The sequence below is a fragment of the Lissotriton vulgaris genome, chromosome 1_1, assembly GCF_964263255.1.
Source record: "Lissotriton vulgaris chromosome 1_1, aLisVul1.2, whole genome shotgun sequence".
Lineage (NCBI taxonomy): Eukaryota > Metazoa > Chordata > Amphibia > Caudata > Salamandridae > Lissotriton > Lissotriton vulgaris.
In genome coordinates this window covers 148170637-148194863 of record NC_141685.1, presented here as the reverse complement: position 1 = coordinate 148194863, position 24227 = coordinate 148170637, and the positions used below count along the sequence as shown (strand labels likewise).

Below are 24227 nucleotides of genomic sequence, written 5' to 3'. Positions count from 1 at the left end.
GCTAGTGTTGCCTTCCATGGCGAAGATGGAGAGGTCTTAAATAAACTAATAGTTTCCATCTATAAAAAAGTATTCCAGATTCAAAGATCTGCCTCTCCAGCCCAGGTTTGCCTTGAATTCGGCCTAATAAATGAAGACATAGGCAGAATGTACGCGACAGTGAAAACTTGGTATCGCCTGAAGCAAAATGTAGCTACATCAGAAATAAATGAAGCCCTGTGGTCAAAACCTCCCTTTTTAGTCAGTACCTATGCAAATCCCATTAACTACAGGTACAACGGAATTATGGAATAAAAATCTGCCGTACCAATCTTTCAAACAAGCTATAAACAAAGTTTCAAAAATCCATTCGTCAACATTGGATAAAAATATTTTTAGATTAAGGTCGCACGCTTGGATGGTGATAAACAACTATAAGTCCCTTGCACCGGCGGTATATCTGAGCGAAACATTTTCAATTAATGTAAAAAAACAACTTCTGGCATTACGCTTTGGGTCACTACCATCCTTGGCTGACCAGCCTGCTTGGGTGCATACAGGCTCTAAATCATGTCGGCTGTGCAACTTTCACAAAGAAGATTTTATCCATGTAATTTGCATATGCAAGAATCTGTATAAAGAACGAGTTAGGATCCTAAAATCAAGCTTTAATGACAGAGGCATTAGATCCTGTAGAGCTGCAATAACGGCATGCCTAAATCCCTCAGATCCACCATTGAACAGTAGACTGATTACATTTCTCACAGCATTTAAAAAGCTGTGCTAAATACGGCAACAAGGAACAAAAAATGGACTACCACTCTGCACAGAACTTTTATTAACAATGATTTTCAGAAACATCATGAAGAGATGTAGAGATTGTATGTTTAATTCTTTTTTAATGTATTTTGCTATATTATTGGTCTTTCTCGCATTTGTTATTAGCCTTAAATTGTTATGGTTTTAATTAACTAAACAATAAACATTTTTTCTATTTTTCTTTCCGATCCTGCACTCTTCTGAAGTGTAGTACTCGGCCAGGTTATCACACAGCTGCAGCTCCGTGACCTTCATTATTGATCCTGCATTCTTCTGAAGTGTGCTCGGCCTGGCTATCACACAGCTGCAGCTCTTAGACCTTCATAATTGATCCTGCACTCTTCTGAAGTGTGCTCGGCCTGGCTATCACACAGCTGGAGCTCTGCGACTGTCATTATTGATCCTCCACTCTTCTGAAGAGAGGCTGACGTCTTTGTAGCTTTGAAAGTTGACAAAAGATCTTCACACATTTACTGCAATGACATGGCTTTTCCCGTGTGTGTTCGCTGATCAGTACTTAATATTGAATATTCATAAAACCTACTTCAACATTCACTGCACTTGAATGATTCCTGTGCGTGTTTTCTGATGCAGTTTTGTATCTGATTATATATATATATATATATATATATATATATATATATATATATATATATATATATATATATATATATATATATATATATATATATGTCCTTGCACTTGAATGGTTTTTACAGTGTGTATTCGCTGATATTTTCTTAATGTTGATGATTCACTAAAACTACTTCTAGATTCATGGCAATGATATTGTTTTTCCCTAGTGTGTTCTCTGATGCTGTTTTAGTTGTGATAATCGACTAAACCTCTTCAAACATTCTCTGCAATTATATGGTTTTTCTCCTGTGTGTGTTCTTTGATGGTGCTTTCGGTCTGATAATCGACTAAAGCTCTTCAGACATTCACTGCACTTGGATGTTTTTTCCCGTGTGTGTTTGCTGATGAATCCTTAATGTTGAAGATTCACTAAAACTATTTTCACATTCACTGCACTTGATTGATTTTTCCCCTGTGTGAGTTCTCTGGTGCCGTTTTAGTCTTGATAAATATATAAAGCTCTTCCCACATCAATTGCGCTTGAATGGGTTTTCCCCAGTGTGTGTTCTCTGATGCTGTTTTAGGTGCGATAATCGACTAAAGCTCTTCACACATTCATTGCACTTGAATGGTTTTTCCCCAGTGTGTGTTCGCTGATGCTGTTTTAGGTTTGATAATAGACTAAAGCTTTTCACACATTCACTGCACTGGAATGGTTTTTCTCCAGTGTGTGTTCGCTGATGCTTCCTTAATGTTGATGAATCACTAAAACTTCTTCCACATTCACTGCACTGGTATTGATTTTCCCCGGTGTGTCTTCGCTGATGAATCCTTAATGTTGAAGATCGACTAAAACTACTTTCACATTCACTGCACTTGAATGATTTCTCCCCTGTGTGTATTCGCTGATGAAACCTTAATGTTGCTGAATTACTAAAACTTCTTCCACATTCACTGCACTTAAATGGTTTTTCCCCTGTGTGTGTTCTCTGATGAATCCTTAATGTTGCTGAAATACTAAAACTTCTTCCACATTCACTGCACTTAAATGGTTTTTCCCCTGTGTGTGTTCGCAGATGTTTTCTTAATGTTGATGAGTCACTAAAACGTCTTACACATTCACTGCACTGGAATGGTTTTTCTCCAGTGTGTGTTCGCTGATGCTGTTTTAGGTGTGATAATTGATTAAACCTCTTCACACATTCAGTGCAATTATATGGTTTTTCTCCTGTGTGTGTTCTCAGATGGTATTTTAGTTCTGATAATCGACTAAAGCTCTTCAAACATTCACTGCACTTGAATGGTGTTTCCCCTGTGTGTATTCGCTGATGAATCCTTAATGTTGAAGATTCACTAAAACTACTTTCACATTCACTGCACTGGAATCGTTTTCTCCCTGTGTGTGTTCTCTGATGCCGTTTTAGTCCTAATAAATATATAAAGCTCTGACCACATTCATTGCAATTGAATGGTTTTTCCCCTGTGTGTGTTCGTAGATGTCTCCTTAATGTTGATGAAGCACTAAAACTTATTCCACATTCACTGCACTGGAATGGTTTTTCCCCAGTGTGTGTTCGCTGATGCTGTTTTAGGTGTGATAAATGATTAAACCTCTTCACACATTCAGTGCAATTATATGGTTTTTCTCCTGTGTGTGTTCTCAGATGGTATTTTAGGTCTGGTAATCGACTAAAGCTCTTTCCACATTCATTGCACTTGAATGGTTTTTCTCCAGTGTGTATTCGCTGATGAATCTTTAATGTCGAAGATTCACTAAAACTACTTTCACATTCAATGCACCGGAATGGTTTTCCCCCTGTGTGTGTTCTCTGATGCCGTTTTAGTCCTGATAAATATATAAAGCTCTTCCCACATTCAGTGCAATTATATGGTTTTTTCCCAGCATGTGTTTGCTGATGTGTCTGGAGTCCTGATACCTGGCTAAAGCTCTTCATACATTCAGTGCAATTATATGGTTTTTCCCCTGTGTGTGTTCGTTGATGTCTTTTTAGGCCTGATAACTGAATAAAGCTCTTTACACATTCAGTGCATTTGAATTGTGTTTTCCCTGTGTGTGTTTGCTGATGGGGTTTCAATGTTGATGACAAACTAAAGCTCTCACTGCATGTGTCTGAGACTTCTCTCTTGGTTAGTGTCTCTGGGTCTGGTATATACTTGTGTACATCCCTTGACTGTACTTCCTGAAGGGCCAACATGACTGATAAAGCACTTGTGTTATTCTTGCATTCCCTGTATGAGTCGTATTTTGCACGTTTGTTTTCCGATTAAAGAATAAAGTGCAATGGGCACCAACTACTTCCCAATCTCATAATGTGTGTAAGGCTTCTTCGTGGGCGATTGTGTCTTTAGACTGGATAATGGTTCTGCACGCATGCGGGTAAAGATCCATCGTCCTTCTGGCCGGTGCACACTGGGACGGTACTGTGTATTTTAGACAGCGGAACCCCTATTTCTTTGAACCTTCAGTTGTCTGACTCCACTCCGTTGCGCTTTTCAATGGTTGCTGTGGATTGTTCTGAAACAGTTTGCAATATACCTCTAGCACTGATTGGTAGCCTGGTATTATTTTAGGAAGCAGAGCACTGCTGTAACCACCTCATACCGACCTCATGATCAAAGCTGTTATTGGACATGTTTACACAAGATGAGGTTTATCAGTGTTGTCTTAATTTTCTGGAGGTTATTTCTTCCTTTTGAGGCATGGAGGTGCACAGCTGAGACTCGTGGAATCACGGAATTTCTCGTGTCCCTAGTCCCTTCTTTCAGGATGTCTCAGTTTATGTTCTTGTTCAGCTGGCTATCACAGCACTTATGTTTTCCTGAATACTGCAACTCAATATTTCGGACTTCGTCTTTGCAGATTTACAGTGTTATCTTCCTTATTTTGAAACATTTCGTACAATCAAAGATTGTTTTCTGTCAGAAGTAAAAAGATTTAAAATTACTAAAAGGGAAACATAACGGAATGTGTATACACAATTTTTAATTGATTGTATAAATATCTCTTGATTACCCTTTTTCAAACTTATGAAAGCATATTTAACCATACACAGAAATTTACATAAAAGTTGCTTTCAATATGTCACATCTTACTTATTTCAGCAAAGGTGTTCATGAGTAAGTTAGTAAAAAAAAGGGCGCTCGCATAGCACTCATACACTAGTTACAGCTTTAGGTAGACGCATATGGTCAAGGTTTTGTTAAAACAAGAACAGCTCTTTGAGTAAGAGATGTGAGATGGATCAGGAAGACTCAAGATAGAAGGGTGGACATCAGGATGTTGCGCCATAAATCAAATATTGCTGCTCGCAGAGGTGCCTGGCTTCATCCACTACACTCACAATATGCAGTAGAGCAGCAGTTTAATGATTATAACTTACTTTGTGGTTTTACTTCTCTCAAATATTTGTCAGTATTATCCACTTGGGAGGGAGTTCCACAGATGGACTAGGAGATTGAGCTGGGCTGCTCTGTTGTTTAGTTGTCTCACCTCTAACTTTAGAGCTCGAGATAGCACACTAGCCTGGCGGCCTACTAGTCGACAGCTGTGGTGCATCAGCGTAGCTAGAGCACAGATGGTGCGCCAAAGCCAAACCTGTTATCGCCCTTTCACCCCTGGATTATGTCAGGCACCCCAAACACTCTCTTAAAAATATCACTTAAGTCAAACTGCTCTGTCCATATACCCTGCACCTCTGCTGCCCTCCATACAAGGTAGGGCCTGTTCTTAAATGTATTCACCTGCACCTGGAGTGGTGTGGCTCACTGGTTAGAGGCGGCAGACCCGGGAGCAGAGGACGGCCCGGGACCAGGGTTCAATTCCCGACGCGGCAGGGTCTTGGACCAGGGTCAGCGGACTCAATAATTCTTGTCTCTGTGCCTACTCTAACTAGGGATCACACTCGGCAACTCTGGGCATTAGCTTGCCTCATCTCCACAACTGCCCCCCACATACGCCGGGGATGTCTGGTTTCACCTTGGAGATACCCAGTAGGGACCATCTCACAGGGAAAGCCAGGACGGGTTCCCCAGCGGTCTACAGCGCAGAGATACTCCTTCGGGAGTCGATTCTAGTGCTTTAGAAACCCACAATCAATCAATCAATCAATCTCACATGCATAGACCTGCTTTCAACATTCCTTTTCCAGCACAAAACCTGCGAACAAGATTTTACAACCATGTAATTCCCATGACCTTTCATGGGTCTCTCCTACTCAAGCTTTTCAACATCACCTGTACAAATCACTGTGGTCACATTTAATGGAACAATACTGAGGTGCGCTGATTCTTTCCACAAGATGGAGAATGCCCCAGAACAGCACACACTGTTTATTATTTATTTTTATTTATTCAGCTTATAAAGCGCACTGTCACCTTGCAGGCATCCTGGCGCTAAGCAACTCAGAGTACAGATGTGTCGGATACATGGCCAGACAACTAAGTCTTGGGGAACAGCCAGGTTTTCAAACTTCTTATAAAAGGGAAGAGCTCCCTAATTTGTCTGATCTCCCACAGGAGCTCGTTCCACAGTTTGGCCGCTGTCACCCCAAAGGATCTAACCCCTGACCTGACTTTCCTAAACCTCGGTGCCTTCATCAGTCTCGCTGATGAGGAGCGGAGCCTTCTTGTAGGGATATACCAATCACATTGTTTTGGGCATTAGCGCAGGACCCATCCTAATAAGGGCTATAAAGACAAGGCAAAGAGATTGAAATAGAACTGGTTCAAGCTCTATGTCTCTCTCGGCTGGACTACGGAAGTGTCTCGCTATGCCCTCCCCTAAGAGCATCTACTAATGCGGCAGCGAGACTCATCGCTGGCTTAAAAAGAAGGGCCCACATCTCCCCTGACCTTAAATCTCTTAACTGGCTACCATTTGAAGCCAGAATTCACCAACTCTAAAAATAAAATAAATAAACTCTCTGTCTCAGAGGATGCCAGTGCAGTTCTTCCAAAACTGCAGATGTAGAGGACCTTCTAGGCAGCCCTAGGACTACCTTGGCTGCTGCTGACTGGATCCTCTGTAGTCTGTCCAAAAGGAACTTCGGGGAGTCAAGCAATAGGGCATTACAGTAGTCTAACCTACTGAGAATCGCACACCTTACCACTAGCGCACGCGCCTGAGGAGGTAGCAAAGGGAAGATTTTCCGCAGGGATCTAATGATCACAAAACAGCAAGCTTTCGTTTTTGTAACCTGAGCTTCCAAAGTAAGTTTGTTGTCAAACATAATCCCCAGGTTACGGACCGCTTTTACAGGCCGAACTGCGGTTGAATTACCAGAGGGCCAAAAATTGCAAGGAAGGACATGAGGAATCCTGCTCACTGAGCAGGAAATCACCTCAGTCTTCCCTGCATAAAATTGTAATGAGTTGTCCTTAAGCCAACGGGCTGTGTCCCGCAGACAGTTGTGAAACACATCAACTGATGTTGAGTCCTCTCCCTCAAAGGAGAGAATCAGCTGCGAGTCATCAGCATAGTTTACGATGTCAATATTGTATGCTTTGATGACCGCAATCAGGGGTTTCAAATAAATATTAAATAAAATAGGGCTTTTTGCCGAACCCTGTGGCACACCATGCGACACGTTGGAGAAGGCAGATTGAAAAGGAGGGAGGGACACCACCTGCTGTCTGTCCTGTAGAAAAGACCGAAACCATCGTAAGGCACAGCCCCTCACTCCAACCTAGCTCAATCTTCTTAGCAGGATCTCATGGTTGACCGTATCAAAGGCTGCAGACAGGTTGAGCAGGATCAGCACTGCTGCCTGACCCCTGTCTGCCCACCTCTGAAGGTCATCCATAACGGTCACCAAGGCCGTCTCGGTACCATGGGCTGGCCGAAATCCGAACTGCACCTCCTCCAGCAAGTTATGTTGCTCCAGGTGCCTAGAAAAAGTTTTACTGACCACACGTTCCACAATCTTGGCCGGGAACGGCAACAAGGAAATAGGCCTATAGTTCTTACAACACTCTGGATCAAGAGAAGACTTCTTCAGCAGAGGTGTCACCAGAGCTGGCTTCTATTGGGGAGGGACCACACCACTGGCTAAAGACTGATTACAGATCAAGCGGAGAGTTGGAAACAGTTCTTCCTCAAGCTCCTTCCAAATTTTTTTTTTTTTTTGTGACTTATATAGCGCACGGCTACTCCAAGGAGTGTCCCGGCGCTTTCTGACCCATTACTGAAAAAAGGAGAAGGACAACAGAAACATAGCAGAATTACTGATTAAAAAGCCAGGTTTTCAAAGCCTTTCTAAAGGCAAACAGATTGGGAGTGCGGCGGAGATCAACGGGAAGGGAGTTCCATAATTTGGGGGCGAGATATTTAAAGGAACGTCCACCTATTCTGACTTTCTTAATGGGAGGCACCATTGCCAGGCCAAGATTTTCCGACCGGAGAGATCTGGTGGGCTTGTAAAAAGAAATCCGTTTCTGAATGTATGAGGCCCCTACCAAATGGAGTGCCTTATGGGCCAGTGTAAGAGCTTTGAATGTGATTCGCTTCTTGATCGGAAGCCAGTGCAGGGAGGAAAGCAACTCAGATGATCTGGCTTGCCGGGGTAGGCCGAAGATGGCTCTTGCCGCAGAATTTTGTACAACCTGGAGTTTGTGCAAGAGATAGTCCGGCAAAACCAGGTAGAGGATATTTGAATAGTCAAGCCTGGAACAAATCAGAGCTTGTACTGTCAGCTTCCTGTGGGCTAAAGGGAGCATAGGAAGGAATTTACGCATCATTTTTAATAGACCAAAACAGGTACCCGTAAGACCTGTGATCTGTGTTTTCAAGGCAAGGGTGTTATCGATTTTGACCCCGAGGTTTTTAGCGACCAAAGAGGAGGAGGAAGGGGGGACATGCAAACCGGCCACCATTCCTGCCAGGGTGGTTCTGCCTGACAGCCGAAGAAGAGCACCTCAGATTTATCAGGGTTGCACTTGAGGCTGCTTCCCTGAAACCAGTTGAAGACAGCCCCAAGGCAACCACGGATGCTCTCCCCGTCGAACTCCATGCCCTTATTGCAGGTGAAGAGGAGCTGGGTGTCGTCAGCGTATGATATGATCTGGGCACCCATTGACTCCGCCAGTACCGCCAAAGGAGTCATGAAGATGTTAAAAAGGGTCGGGCTCAGCACCGACCCTTGTGGGACTCCGACATCCATAGGCGGCACCTCGGCGGAGTACGGGGGGGCCCAGACCACTTGTCGACGACCCGCTAGGTAAGATCTCAGCCAGCTCAACACCGTCCCTCTGAGACCGATCTCGTGAAGTCTTCTCAAGAGGGCCTCATGCGGGACGGTGTCGAAGGCCGCCGACAAATCCAACATCACCAGCATTGCTCTTCCACCTGCGTCGAGAACTTCCTTAATGGCTTCGTTAACTTCCAAAAGAGCGGTCTCAGTGCTCAAGTTGGAGCGGAAGCCAGATTGGGTAGAGTGGAATAACCCATGGTCTTCAAGGAAGGAAGAAAGCACAGAGTGAACGTGCTTCTCGACAATCTTAGCCAAACTGGGCAGGAGAGATATGGGCCTGTAGTTAGCATGTATCTCTGGATCAAGGCCTGTTTTTTTTAGAAGGGGGACGACCATTGCCTTCTTCCAGGCTGGTGGAACCATGCCACAGGACAAAGAAAGGTTCAAGATAGGGGAAATTAAGGAATTCAAAGTCTTGGCATTCCTGGCTAAAAAGCTCGCCGGACACGGGTCAAGCGGGGAGCCAGATTTAATCCTGAGTAAAAGATCCAGAGAATTAGATTCCAATAAAGGAGGAAACTCCGATAGAATGGGGCAGGAATCAGGAGGTAAAGACGTCAGATTGGAGTCATGCAATGATGCATTAGGGGCAGCTGGTGGAAAAGATTCTTGAATCAATTTGATTTTTGTATTGAAGAAGATGGCCAGCTCCTTTACCCAAGGTTCGGAGAACTTATGCTGAACTATGCTAGATTTGGGAGAGATAAACTCTTTAACAATGGTAAAAATTTCTTTACTGGAATTTGACGCAGACTCAATTCTATCTGTAAAATAGTTCTTTTTGGCCTCAAGAATGTCAGAATGGTAAGATTTAATAGATAGTTTATAGGCAGACTTAGCTTCTTGGTCATAATGCTTCCGCCAGAATCTTTCGGCTAACTTACAGTTACGGCGTGCCAGAGCAAGTGACTTAGAAAACCAAGGAGCCGAGCTGCGCTTAACAGATGAAGGGGGGGTTGAAAGAGGAGCAAGATCATCAAGCCTTTCAGTTAACCATTCCTGGAAGGCTTCAAGATCCCTCTCCAGATGGCCAGATAGGATACAGGGATATTCCTGAAACGCTTGAGCAAGATTCTCGGGGGTAATTTTATGCAAAGGTCTTCTGGGATGCCTAAGGTGGTCTGAGTTAGTATAAGATGTTTTACTTTTGCCCTGAATTAAAAAACTGATCAAAGAGTGGTCAGACCAGAGAACAGGGGTGGGATGGGATATAAGAAGAGGAAAGGTGGAGAACACTTGGTCAAGCGTGTGACCCTTATCATGAGTCGCGCTTGAGATGTAAGGAGTTTGACCAAGAGGAGCAGTGATGTCCTTGATTTTAATCGTTTCACTGTCCGACTCAACGTCCATATGGATGTTAAAATCCCCTAACATTATGCAGTTTTCCACCTTCAAGCAAAGAGCAGTGATAGCAGATTGAAGGTCATCGAAGAAAGAACCCCGCAGACCCGGAGGTCTATAGACAAGAAGCCCAGAAAAAGATTGATGCGGGGAGAGTGCAATGGAAAAGGCGAGGGATTCGCAGCCAGGTATAGGCAAGGATGGAGTAATTGTGCAGGCAAAAGATCTTAGAACTGCAAGAGCAACACCACCACCTTTTCCCACTGTCCTATCCTGTCTATAGACAATATAATCTGGCGGAAAGGCTATCGCGATGTCAGGATTAGACGACTCGCAGAGCCAAGTTTCTGTGAGCAAGAGACAGAGAGGTTTCTCAGAGGTAAGTAGCTCAAAGATGTCTAAAGTGTGCCTATGTAATGAACGGGTGTTAAGCAATAAGCACTTAAACTGTTTAGACAGGAGTGGACGGAAACCCTCAGAAGCCCGGTAAATGTTAGGGTACCAATCACAGCCTGGGCAGCAGCATTTACCTTTGAATCGGCCAGGGAAGACATACCGACAGGTAGCGGTATTAAGATTAAAAGATAGTAGATCCGCTGCAGAGTAAGTAAGCCTATGGCCAGAGCCTGCCGCCGCGCCGTCCGCTGCCGTGACACGGACGGGCGCAGACGGGCAGGACTCTGGCACGACTCCGGCGCAGATCCGGCGCGCCCGCTGATCGCGTCCGCTGCGCGGAGTCATCCCTGCCCGTTTTTATGACGCTGCAAATCGCGTCAGGAAGCCCAACCCTACCCAAGATGGCGGCCAAAAACCGGTGCCCTGCCCTCGGCGTCAACACTCAGCCGAGAGCAGGTCCGGTGCAAGAGGGGAGGGGTGAGAAGGGGACTGAAGCGCTACAAGCGCTGGGGGGTCACAGCACAATAATCACACAATAATCCCACCTTTTAAGCTCAGGTGAAACGAAGTGCAAAAAGCGAGATGCAAATTTAAAAACAGTTAAAACAAACAGGAAAGGCAAGAGACCTCCCGGCTTCCGCCTCAGGAGGGGTAAAAAAGCGTGCAGAGTCAGAATTACCTGCACTCGCCCTCTCGTCCCTTTTATGACGCTGCAAATCGCGTCAGGAAGCCCAACCCTACCCAAGATGGCGGCCAAAAACCGGTGCCCTGCCCTTGGCGTCAACACTCAGCCGAGAGCAGGTCCGGTGCAAGAGGGGAGGGGGTGAGAAGGGGACTGAAGCGCTACAAGCGCTGGGGGGTCACAGCACAATAATCACACAATAATCCCACCTTTTAAGCTCAGTTGAAACGAAGTGCAAAAAGCGAGATGCAAATTTAAAAACAGTTAAAACAAAGAGGAAAGGCAAGAGACCTCCCGGCTTCCGCCTCAGGAGGGGGAAAAAAGCGTGCAGAGTCAGAATTACCTGCACTCGCCCTCTCGTCCCTTTTATGACGCTGCAAATCGCGTCAGGAAGCCCAACCCTACCCAAGATGGCGGCCAAAAAACGGTGCCCTGCCCTCGGCGTCAACACTCAGCAGAGAGCAGGTCCGGTGCAAGAGGGGAGGGGGTGAGAAGGGGACTGAAGCGCTACAAGCGCTGGGGGGTCACAGCACAATAATCACACAATAATCCCACCTTTTAAACTCAGGTGAAACGAAGTGCAAAAAGCGAGATGCAAATTTAAAAACAGTTAAAACAAAGAGGAAAGGCAAGAGACCTCCCGGCTTCCGCCTCTTGTGTGATACTGGGTCCAGGGGAGAACCGGAGGAAATACCCCGTGCCACCCTACTGAAATCCTCCACCGCCAGAAGCACAAACTCAGATAGATATTCAGCGGCCTGACAAGCGGTGCTAATATCCACACCTTCAGTGTCACTCACCACAGGAGCGTCAACGCTCGTAGCCTCAGAGACTACACTCCCTGCTGCCTGATGTCCACCCTCCAGATCATCAATGATCAGTTGGATTTTCTCCTGGAAGAACCTGGCCAGGTTCTCACAGAGTTCTTGAGAGGGGGTATCACATTCTTAGAATAGTCAGGGCTAGTAAGACTGTTCAGGATGTGAAAAATGTTTCTAGAGCTGTTAGAGGCATTGCAGATTAAGGAAGAGAAATAGACAGCCTTAGACCTTCTGATCTCCTTCTTATAATCCAAAATTTTGAGTTTCCACAGGAGCTTGTCCATCTCCTTGTAGCCTCGCCTCCATCTCCTCTCAGCCTGTTTGCACGCTAATTTCAGGTCTTTCAAAGTATCGTTAAACCACGGGGCCCTGCCCCTAATCTATGTTTTTTCAGGGGGGCACAAGAGTCCAAGGCCGAGGTGATCTCAGACACAGAGAGGCATAATTCTCCCTAACTTGCTTGTCTAATGAGAAACAATCTCTGACCTTGAACACAATATCAGAACCCCTCATCCCTGTGAGAGCCTTCCAATCTCTACTGATATATTCTGTTGTGGAGTGAGATACTTGAGTATTAAGGGAATTAAAGTTAACAAAGAATTTAATCAGAAAGTGATCCGTCCATTCCATAGGCAGAATTTCGCCAATATGCAGAAGATGGGTTTCTGAGAAAATGAAATCAAGAAGATGCCCAGCTTTATGAGTGGCCTTGGAGACCTGCTGAAAGAGGCCAAGACCTTCACATGAGTGAAGTACATTATAAAAACCAGAGTCAAGAGAGAGCCATTTAACCACAAACTAAAATCACCCAAAAGTACTAATCTATGATGCGTGGCTGCCATATCAGTGAGGGTATCCAATAGTGATTGCTGCTGCTGTACACTAAAAGCCCCGGGGGGTCTGTAACAGATAATCCCTGTCGAAATAAGACCATAATCATTTTTAATGGTCATGACGAATAGTTCCAGTCCAGTAACCACATCAATATCAATAGTCCCCATCTTCAAGGTATCTTTATAAATTACCCCAACCCCACCTCCCCTCCCATTCAGCCTGCACATAAGATAAAGATAAAGTGCCCTCTGCGACTCTCACACATGCCCGGCAATGACACAGTCACTACACAGCTTTTACAAAGGACCAGATGCTTAGCATTGCTTTTCAAAAACACACCAAATGCCATAGGCACAGCTCAACAACGTAAAATCAAAGTATTTCACAGTGTGAAATGCACCGCCAAATGATCCGAAGCGTGCAGCATGCCACCAAGGATCTTTACTATCTCAACTGCGTTCTACAGCAGCAAAGTTTGCTGTCACCAAAGTGTTCTTCCTTTGAAAAAGGTGCTATGCATGTGGTATTTGTACAGCACAAACCCAACCAAAAAGCAGCTGAGCTCCCTATCGGTCCAAAGCAGGCACAGAGTCAACGAGTGATAGGTGAGGTAGCTGGATAGTGGATTGTTACTGCATTATGATCGAAGAGCCTGAAACTAGCAGCATGTGTGCTAATTCCTCAGCAGCTTTCCCTCTATGACATGTAGAGCGGGTCCAGGCCAAGATCTCTCAGAAATAAAACATTTATAGCTCAGTAATATTCAGAGATATAGTAGCGGAAAGTAGGATGCTGGCTTCCAATAACACAGCGCTGAGCACTCCACCTCAGCCAATCTTTAACGATTGTTTGAAGAGCATAGCAACAGGAAGGTGTTTTAAATGCAGACAATCAACCTTTCACCAGCTGCACACAGGGGAAAGCATTGGCTAGATGAACGCTGTGCTCCCGCAACCGCTCAAGTCATGCATACAGGCGCTACAACATGTTAGCCAAGTGTCCTGGAACCCTCGTTTCCAATTCACTCAATTTAACTACACACATTACAGTTAACTCTCCCCCCACCGTATCAAGAGCGCGTTTCCTGATTCGACACCAGAGTGTCCGTGCTGTAAACTGGCTGATGCTGGTTTCTAACATATGGTGTGGGAGTGCCCACCACTACAGGTGTCATGGCTCGAGGTTTCAGCCACCATAGCAGAACTTGCAGATCATACACTGTCAACTACCCCTGAATCCTGCTTGCTAGGCCTTCACCCTAAAGCAAAGGGGGGCAAACACTTACACGGGTTCATAGACCTTGCATACGTACTTTCCAAGTGACAAATAGCAATGTCTTGGAAAGCGGCCTCTGTGCCGGACACTAAGAGGTGGCTGCATACTCCCCTGCACTGTGCACGAGCAGAGGGCAACACACTACACATGCTACTCTCTAGAGGAGTGGGGAGAAGGGGTGGGTATGGGAAAGTAGGATCTGTTTTCATGGTTACACCCACTTTTTGCTGGTGTCATACTGTTTTTCTGACGAGTCTGACTGAGATCCTGCTAATCAGGGCCACAGTCACTGTGCTTCCTTCCTAAATTGGCTATGGTGAGTACCTTGGTACATTCCTAATTGGCTGCTGGTGTACCCTTGTACGTCCCTAGTATATGGTACTAGGTACCTAGGGCCTAGGTACTTCAAGTCAAGTCAAGTTAGAATTTGTATAGCGCACTGCTCACCCAGAGGGTCTCAAGGCGCTTGAGGGAGGGGGGGAGCTTTACTTATCAAATATCCAAGTTTTTAGTTGTTTCCTGAAGGAGAGGTGGTTCTGAGTGAGGCGGAGGTGGGTGGGGAGGGAATTCCCGGTCTTGGCCGCTAGGTAGGAGAAGGATCTTCCTCCCATGGTGGATCTTTGGATGCGTGGAATTGCGGCGAGGGCTTGATTGAACGATCGAAGCTGGCGGGTGGGGGTGTAGAAGGACAGGCGCGTGTTGAGGTATTCGGGTCCTAGGTCGTAGAGGTCTTTGTGTGCGTGGGTGAGGAGGCGGAAAGTTATTCTCTTGTTGACGGGGAGCCAGTGGAGGTCTCTCAGGTGACCGGAAATGTGAGATTGGCGGGGGATGTCTAGGATGAGTCTGGCTGAGGTGTTTTGGATGCGTTGGAGTTTTTTATGGAGTTTGGCTGTCGTTCCGGCGTAAAGGGTGTTTCCGTAGTCTAGTCGGCTTGTGACCAGTGCATGGGTGACCGTCTTTCTTGTTTCGGTGGGGATCCAACGGAAGATTTTTTTGAGCATACGTAGGATGTTGAAGCAGGATGAAGAGACGGCGTTGACTTGTCTGGTCATCGAGAGGGAGGAGTCTAGGATGAAGCCAAGGTTACGTGCGTGGTCTGTTATTATGGGTGCGATTCCCAGGGCCGGTGGCCACCATGAGTCGTCCCAGGCGGAGGGGGATGATCCTAAGATGAGGACTTCCGTTTTGTCTGAGTTAAGTTTTAGACGGCTGTTCTTCATCCACTCGGCTACTTCTTTCATCCCTTCGTGTAGATTGGTTTTGGCGGTGTTTGGGCCTTTGGTGAGGGATAGGATCAGCTGAGTGTCGTCTGCGTATGAGATAATGTTGAGGTTGTGTTGGCGCGCAATGGATGCGAGGGGACTCATGTATACGTTGAAGAGGGTGGGACTGAGTGAGGATCCTTGGGGTACGCGCAAGATGACTTCGGTGGCCTCTGATCTAAAAGGGGGGAGGCGGACTCTCTGGGTTCTTCCGGCGAGGAACGAGATTATCCAGTCTAGTGCTTTTCCTTGTATTCAGACGTTGCTGAGGCGTTGTATGAGGGTGTTATGACAGACTGTGTCGAAGGCTGCGGAGAGGTCATGTAGGATGAGGGCAGCTGTTTCTCCATTGTCCAGTAGAGTTTGAATGTCGTCTGTTGCTGCGATGAGGGCGGTCTCGGTGCTGTGTTTGGCTCGGAAGCCGGACTGTGAAGGGTCGAGGGATTTGTTGGATTCGAGGAAGGCGGCTAGTTGACTGTTAACGGCTTTCTCGATGACTTTGGCAGGGAAAGGGAGGAGTGAAATGGGGCGGTAGTTCTGAAGTTCAGTGGGGTCCGCTGTAGGTTTCTTCAAGAGTGCGCTGAGTTCGGAGTTTTTCCAGCTTTCCGGGAAGGTGGCGGAGTTGAAGGAGCCGTTGATGATGTCTCGGAGATGGGGTGCGATAATGGAGTCTGCTTTGTTGAAAATGTGGTGGGGACACGGGTCGGTTGGTGATCCTGAGTGGATGGTGTTCATCAGGCGGATGGTGTCTTCAGTGGTGATTGGGTTCCAGGCGTAGAGGTTGTTGGAGGTGGGTTTTATTTCGGAGGTAGGTGGGGTGGGCTGGTCTCCAAAGCTGTAATGTATGTCGGCGATTTTGTTGTGGAAGAACGAGGCTAGAGAGTCGCAGAGGTCTTGGGATAGAGTGATGTCGTTGTTGCCGGCGGTGGGGTTGGTAAACTCTTTGACGATGTTGAATAGTTCTTTGCTGTTGTGGGTGTTGTTGTCGAGGCGATCCTTGAATGCTGATTTCTTGGTGGATCGGATCAGTTGGTGGTGTTTGCGGATGGCGTTCTTGAAGGTGGTCATGTTGTCAGTGGTTGGGTTTTTTCGCCAGGCTTTCTCGAGGGTGCGACAGGTCTTCTTTGATTTCTTAAGGGCATCATTAAACCAGGGGGCTTTTTTGCTGCCTTGTTTGATTTGATGGTTTTTCAGGGGTGCTAATTCGTTAGCGCTGTGGGTAATCCATTGTGTGAGGTTGGTGGCTGCTTGGTTTGGGTTCGATGATTTTGCAGGAGGGTTTTGGTGAAGCGATGTGAAGAGCTGTTCGGTGGTAATTTTACTCCAGTTTCTCCAGGGAATAGGTTGAGGGCTGTTGTGCGTCGTGGTCTTTTTGTAGTTGAAGTGAACGCAGCTGTGGTCCGTCCAATGGAGGGCTGAGGTGTGATTAAAGGAGATGTGCTTGCTGGAGGTGAAGATTGGGTCGAGCGTGTGCCCGGCAAGGTGGGTGGGGGTGTCGACAAGTTGTTTGAGTCCGAGATTGGCGAGGTTGTCCAAAAGGGTGGTTCTGTGGTATCGTAGCGCTACATTGCCAGACCGCTGAACTTTTTGTGCCTGCTTAAACTACTATCGTAGCGCTATACTGCCAGACTGCCCAACTATTTGTGCCTGACTGTAGAGTTTTCGTGGCGCTGTACTAGTAGATTATTATTTAATTTATTTTGCATTGTGTGTTGCTCGCTTGCCAGCTTGCGTTGTTGGTGCCTGATTGTGCCAGTACTGCTTGCCCATTTGTTCGCGTTTGCTGAGGCTGTGCCCCAAACTCGTCCTGCTTCGCTTTTTGGCGTGCTGCCATTTTGTTGTTTGTTATTGTGCTTCCCAGCCCGTCTCTCCACCCCGCTCCCGCCTCCCAGCTGCTCCTGCCTCCCACTGTAAGGTTAGGCTCTGCCCTCTCGACCCTGCGCTGTGACCGTCCTGAGTTCTTCAGTTGCCGTCGCTCCCCACGCTGCTCCCTGCTCCTATCTGTGGTATCGTAGCGCTACATTGCCAGACAGCTGAACTTTTTGTGCCTGCTTAAACTACTATCGTAGCGCTATACTGCCAGACTGCCCAACTATTTGTGCCTGACTGTAGAGTTTTCGTGGCTCTGTACTAGTATATTGTTATTTAATTTATTTTGCATTGTGTGTTGCTCGCTTGCCAGCTTGCGTTGTTGGTGCCTGATTGTGCCAGTACTGCTTGCCCATTTGTTCACGTTTGTTGAGGCTGTGCCCCAAACTCGTCCTGCTTTGCTTTTTGGCGTGCTGCCATTTTGTTGTTTGTTATTGTGCTTCCCAGCCCGGCTCTCCACCCCGCTCCCGCCTCCCAGCTGCTCCTCCCTCGCTCCGCCCCCCCTCCACCATCCTCTTATGACAGATGCATTTGCGCGCAGCGTTCACGCGCAGCGGACGCGCCCCATGCGCGCCGAAGGTGCGCCAAAGGTAAGCCCGTCTACGCCCGTCCGCGCCTGGACCGCGCCCAGCGCCAGACCCCCTGTCCCCCGCATAAAGCTCTCCTCCCGCATAACGTACAACGCCGCAACCCTCTCAGCACTTAACCCCGGCCGACTCCCAAATTGTTACCAAGCCGCCCCAGGACATACTCATGGACCCTTCACCTACCACTCCTGCAAGTTCGACTACATCAGGTCCCACACCAAATCCAAAGACTCCAAACAGTGCTCCGATACTAACCACCTGAATTGCCTCCTGCTCAACACCCGCTCGGTCCACAGACACGCCTTTGAACTTTGGAACCTACTAGACACCACATCGCCGGACGTCGCCTTTCTCACAGAAACCTGGACGAACGCCTCTTCAGCGCCCGACATCGCCATAGCCATCCCGGACTATTACAAGATCATCCGAAAGAACCGCATCAACCAAACAGGAGGAGGCATTGCCATCGTTCACAAGAACACCATCCGCATCACGACCAGCTCCGATGACAACCTCACAATCGACGAACACCTTCATTTCCAGATTCACACAGACCCTAAGGCCACACTCAGAGGCACCCTCATCTATAGACCACCCGGACCCCGCACACAATTCAGCGAAGACATCACTGACTTCATCAGCCATCACGCCCTCCCCTCCAAGGACTACATCTTACTGGGAGACCTCAACTTCCACCTGGAAAAGAACAACGACAGCAACACCACCACCCTTTTGAACAACCTCGCCAATCTCGGACTTGTCGACACCCCCACCCACCTTGCCGGGCACATGCTCGACCCAATCTTCACATCCAGCAAGCACATCTCCTTTAATCAGGGACCCCCATAGGCTGCACCATGTGTTATGCCACCCATAAGGGTCCCTCCTAACTCTGACTACAGGCCTGCCATTGCAGCCTGGGTGAGTTGGTGCATGTACAATTGTACCCAAGTATGATGTATATCCTCCTGTTCATGCGATCTCTGTTCCCCTGTGGACAGTGGGGCCGGGAGCAACGCCGGCGGATTGCATGGATTAGACATTATGTTGATCTACCCTTACGTGTTCCCGGCAGCCTCCTCCTTACATCCTACTTCCTTATAATGTATTGTTTTATTGACGCACTGTCTGCTATTAGGATTGGCATGTTTTATAGTCCTCACCATCCTCCTTGCCCGGTGATCACCCTTTACCTTAGCCCCCTCGCTGCCAGGCCTTTTGTCCCCCTGTGTCACTCCCTTTTTTGGTTAAAATCACGATCTTCCCAGCTTTCACGAACAGGCAAATATTTGTCAGAAAACCAAAATGTTCTACAAGGTTTTGGCATTTTATTAGGAAATATGCTATTTTCCTATTTTTTGTGCTTTCAACCGCCTTCCAGTTAGTGGTAGAAATGGGTGTAAAACAATAATGGATCCCGGAAAGCAATAGATTTATCAAAAAAGACATAATTCTGAATTTAGCAAAGGGGTCAATTGTGTAGATCCTTCAAGGTTTTCCTATAGAAATTAACAGTTGAAATAAAATACATTGAACATTAGTTCAAAACAACAGTCATTTGTGCCTACATTTTCACCTGTAACTTCTAACTATGTTAGATTTTTTTAAAGCAATATACCGTTATGTCTGCAGGACCCTTCTGTTAGCGGGGATATATCAGGCTTGAAGGTCCACCAAGAACCCGAGATACCCAGAGCCAATAACTGAGCTGCACCTTGCAATGGTTATTCATTGTGTACCGGGGAGACAGCAATTCATTTGGTAAAATATAAAGAGAGAAAAATAGGTATCAAAGAAACGTAGGTATTTCTCATATTGGGAACAAGATAAGGAGTTTTGAAGCAGTGGTTATTTGCACATCTCTGAATTTGTGGGTAGCAATGCCAGCATGTGAATTAGAGGGCATTTTTCAAAATGTCTTTTTTACCCACTGTGTTATATTTTCGAAGGCAGAAATGCCTAGAAAAACAGCTGCTAATAACACTTGTTCTACTATTCTGGGTTCCCCTAAGTCTACAGATAAAAACGGTACCTCACTTGTGTGAGTAGGCCTAAAGCCTGTGACAGGAAATGGGTCCAAATGCAACATGGATATTTTTTGAAAACTAGACACCCAGGGGAATCCAGGATGGGGTGACTTGTGAGGCTATCACCAGGTTCTGTTACCCAGAATCCCTTGCAAACCTCAAACTTTGTAAAACAAAAAACATTTCCCTCAAATTTCTGTGATGGAAAGTTCTGGAATCTGTGGGGAGCCACAAACTTCCAACCTCCCAGCATTCCACCAAGTGTATCGATAAAATTGGTACCCCACTTATGTGGGTAGGTTTAGAGCCCGCAACAGGAAACGGTCCAAAATAAAAGAAATGTGGTCACATAATTTTTTGCAAGGAAAACAGACCCTTCTTTCGCAACGTGCCTACCTGTGGATTTTAGACCCTAGTTCAGCCGGCACGAAGGGAAACATAGCAACAGGAAATTTCTCAAAAAGTACTGTGGAGACTTCAAAAGTATTGATCACAAAAAGATATGGTTTTGCGAGGGAGTCACCTGCGCTTTTGGTCACAGGCTTGGCAGCCATCTAGGGAAACCTACCAAACCCAGACATTTCTAAAAAATAGACACCTGGGAGAGTCCAGGGAGGTGTGGCTTGAGTAGATCTCCCAATGTTTGCTTACCAAGAATCCCCTACAAACCTCAAATTTTGCTAATCAAAATTATATAATCTTCAAATTTCTGTTTGAGATCACCATGCCGGTACAGATTTCCTACCACCCAGAGTGCCCCTTAAAAAATAAAAATGATACCTCACTTGTTTGGGTGTCCATTGCAGAATCGCCTAAAAAAAATTAAAAAAAATAGGGTGCTTAGAGCTTGCTGTGCTATTTCCTCAGTCTCTACGTTTTTGGCCTTTCCCAGTCGCAGACCCTTGGCCACCCAAACAAGTGAAGCAACATTTTTATTGGGAGACCGAGAGGAATGCCGGGTGGTAGGAAATTTGTGCCAGCATGGTGTACCCACACAGAACTGTGAGAAAAATGTAATTGTTTAGCTACATTTCAGATTTGCAGGGAATTCAGTCAACTTTGGGGAACCCATGCAAACCACACATCCTTGGACTCCCCGGGTGTCTAGTTTTCATAAATGTCTGAGTTTGGTAGGTTTCCCTAGATAGTCACAGAGCCAGGGACCAAAAATGCAGATGCCCACATTGCAAAACAAGGTAATTTTGTGATAAATAATTTTGATGTCTTCACAATGTGTTTTGGGACCCTCCCTGTCGCAGGCCCTTGGCCTTCCCACACAAGTGAGGTAGCATTTTTATCAGGAGATCTGGGAGAACTTTGGGTGGTAGGAAATGTGTGAGTGCTTGGTAACAAAATTCCCTTCGCAAAAATAGGTTGTTTTGTGATAGATTGGGAGCATCTGCGTTTTTGGTCCCGGCTCGCATGCCATCAATGGAAACCTACTAACCATAGACATTTCTGAAAACTAGACACCTGGTGGAGTCCAGGGATGTGTGGCTTGCATGGATCTCCCAAAGTTTTCTTATCCAGAATCCCCTGCAAAGCTCAAATTTAGCTAAAAGGTCACATTTTCCTCTCATTTCTGTGTGCCAAGTTTGTGAGATCACTGCCCGGCACACATTTCCCACCACCCATTGTCTCCTCAGTCTCCTGATAAAAATGATACCTCACTTGTGTGGGTGCCCAAAGCAGAGTCAGCCTAATAACTTATATAATAAAACTGCCCTTTTGGACCCTCTTTGGTCCCCATCAGTGTTTCATTTTATAAGTTTTTAAGTTCTCTGTTTTGGGCAGCCACACAATTGAGGTATCATTTTTATCAGGAAACTGAGGAGTACGCTGGGTGGTGGGAAATTTGTGCCGGCATGGTGATCCCACAACTTTTCTACACAGAAATGTGAGGAAAGTGTGAATTTTTTATCTAAATTGACGTTTTGCAGGAGCTTCTGGGTAGCAAAACGCTGGAGGTTTCACGCAACCCATACCACCAGTCAAGCACCATCCATGCACACCACCAGCCAAGCACCATCCATGCTTACCACCAGCCAAGGACCATCCATACACACCACCAACCAAGTGCCATCCATGCACACCACCAGCCAAGCACCATCCATGCACACCAACAACCAAGCACCATCCATGCACACCACCAGCCAAGCACCATCCATGCACACCACCAGCGAAGGACCATCCATGCACACCACCAGCCAAGCACCATCAATGCACAAAACCAGCCAAGCACCATCCATGCACACCACCAGCCAAGCACAATCCATGCACACCACCAGCCAAGCACCATCCATGCACACCACCAGCCAAGCACAATCCATGCACACCACCAGCCAAGGACCATCCTTGCGCACCACCAGCCAAGCGCCATCCATGCACACCACCAGCCAAGCATCATCCATGCACACCACCAGCTAAGCACCATCCATGCACACCACCAACCAAGGACCATCCATACACACCACCAGCCAAGTGCCATCCATGCACATCACCAGCCAAGCACCATCCATGCACACCACCAGCCAAGGACCATCCATGCACACCACCAACCAAGCGCCATCCATGCACACAACCAGCCAAGCACCATCCATGCACACCACTAGCCAAGGACCATCCATGCACACCACCAACCATGCACCATCCATGCACACCAGCAGCCAAGCACCATCCATGTACACCGCCAGCAACACAACATCCACGCACATCGCCAGCCAAGTGACAGCCCACACATACCACAAGCAAAGCTGAAGTCAACACACACACCTCAAGACATGGTCCATCCATGCAGACCGATAGCCAAGCAACAATCCACGCACACTGCCAACCAAGCACTAGTCCACACACACTGCCAGCTAAGCACAAGCCCACACACACCACCAGCAAAATGCAGGTTCACACACAGGCAGCCAAACGCCAGTAAACACCGACCATCAGCCGCACTCCAGTTCACACACAGAAGCTAGTGTCTAGAGGTTTTCAGCAGATTAGCCTAAAAATATTGCTGATCTGCCCCCAATAGTGTGGAGGGGGACAGAAGCAGCAAAGATTTGTTCACAAAAAAAGGGGACCGGCCCAGCCTAAGCCTATAAACATTTCTCTGGTTCCTGGTGGGCTTTCTGCACCCCAGGGAGCAGATCAGGGGCTATTGCCCCTTTGGGGGAGGGTGCATTAGCATCGCACCCATCATTTATTAACACCTTGCGTGCTGCCCCGATTTCCCCCCGGTGCTGGACATTCCATAACTGGGTGTGGTCGTGACGGAACCATTCTGTCATCAGCACAGCTCAACCGTGACTGATGACAGAATGGTTCTGTCACAAGCATCGAAGGGGTTAAAACAAATCCTGGTGTCTAATAGGCTTCCTGCCCCGAGGGCAAATCAAGGGCAATTACCCCCATCTGCCCCCTGAAGGCGGGCAGAAAGACTATCCCATTTTTTGTTTGGAGTTGGGGGCATTGGCATACATATTAAAAACAAGAAATCCCTGGGGCCTAGTGGGCTTTCTGCCCCCATGGGGGCATAGCGGGGGCTAGTACCCTCAATTAAACCTGAGGAGGGGCAGAAAGACTTCTATTTTTATAATTGTGAATGGCGGCATGGCTTTGCCCATTATGGGTAGCCCCCCATCCCTCTTTTCTAATAAAAATGAAATCCCTGGTGTCTAGTGGGCTTCCCCCCGGGGGGCAGAGATCAGGGGTAATAACCCCCATCTGCCCCAGGGAGGGACAGAAAGACTGTCCCTTTAGTTTTGGGGTGTAGAGACATTAGCATGCCCATTCTGGGAAGCCCCCACTCCTCTTTCAGAGAGGGAAAAAAAACCTTGGTGTCTAGTGGGCTTTCTGCCCCCCTGGGGGGGCTGATCAGGGGTAATAATCCCGGTTAGATTTGGCTGTCTCTGGTTGGCAGAGGTAGTTACTTCTGACCAAGCAGGGACCCACCTCCTCTAGTTAGGGTAGAAGGTTACCCCCTTAGTAGTGTTACCGAGCGGTTAGACTTATCTTCGAGGAAAGGTATGACGCATTTATGACCATGTACAGTAATATCTTGACACTCTACAAATGGACACCACACCAGTTGTATATGAAAAAATAGTGTTCTTTATATAATCTTTATCATCAGGCCAATACCGGTAAAAAATAATCCACAATAAGTTAGAAGAAAAAGATGATTGCAACAAGACTCAGTTCAGTTCGGTTTCGAGTGGCTGTGGCGACTCGGATACTCACAGTCGACAGGGGTGTGATGTGGAATCATCTGGTACGATGTGTTCGATAGTATGAGACGGTTCTGGGGAACGGCGATGAGAAGCTGCTGGACTGTAGACGTTGGTACGAGGCGTACTTGATGTTCGGCTCGAGGCGTACGAGCCGCGCTGAATTACTGCTGGGCTGTAGATGTCGGTCCGAGGCATACGAGCCGCGCTAAAATACTGCTGGGCTGTAGATGTGCAATGCGATGCGCACAGGAGGTACGGTTCATAG

The 24227-nt window shown here is 46.9% G+C and overlaps 1 protein-coding gene across 1 annotated transcript in view; it reads right to left on the bottom strand.

The window, feature by feature from the left end:
* Positions 1–1533: 1533 nt before the first annotated feature.
* Positions 1534–24227, bottom strand: part of LOC147737872 (uncharacterized) — a 61623-nt gene continuing 38929 nt past the window's right edge. Inside the window, exon 3 of the mRNA XM_086947829.1 lies at positions 1534–4311. Coding sequence (XP_086803955.1) covers positions 1905–3590 — 1686 coding nt within the window. The 5' untranslated portion in view covers positions 3591–4311 and the 3' untranslated portion in view covers positions 1534–1904. The remainder of the gene's footprint in view (positions 4312–24227) is intronic.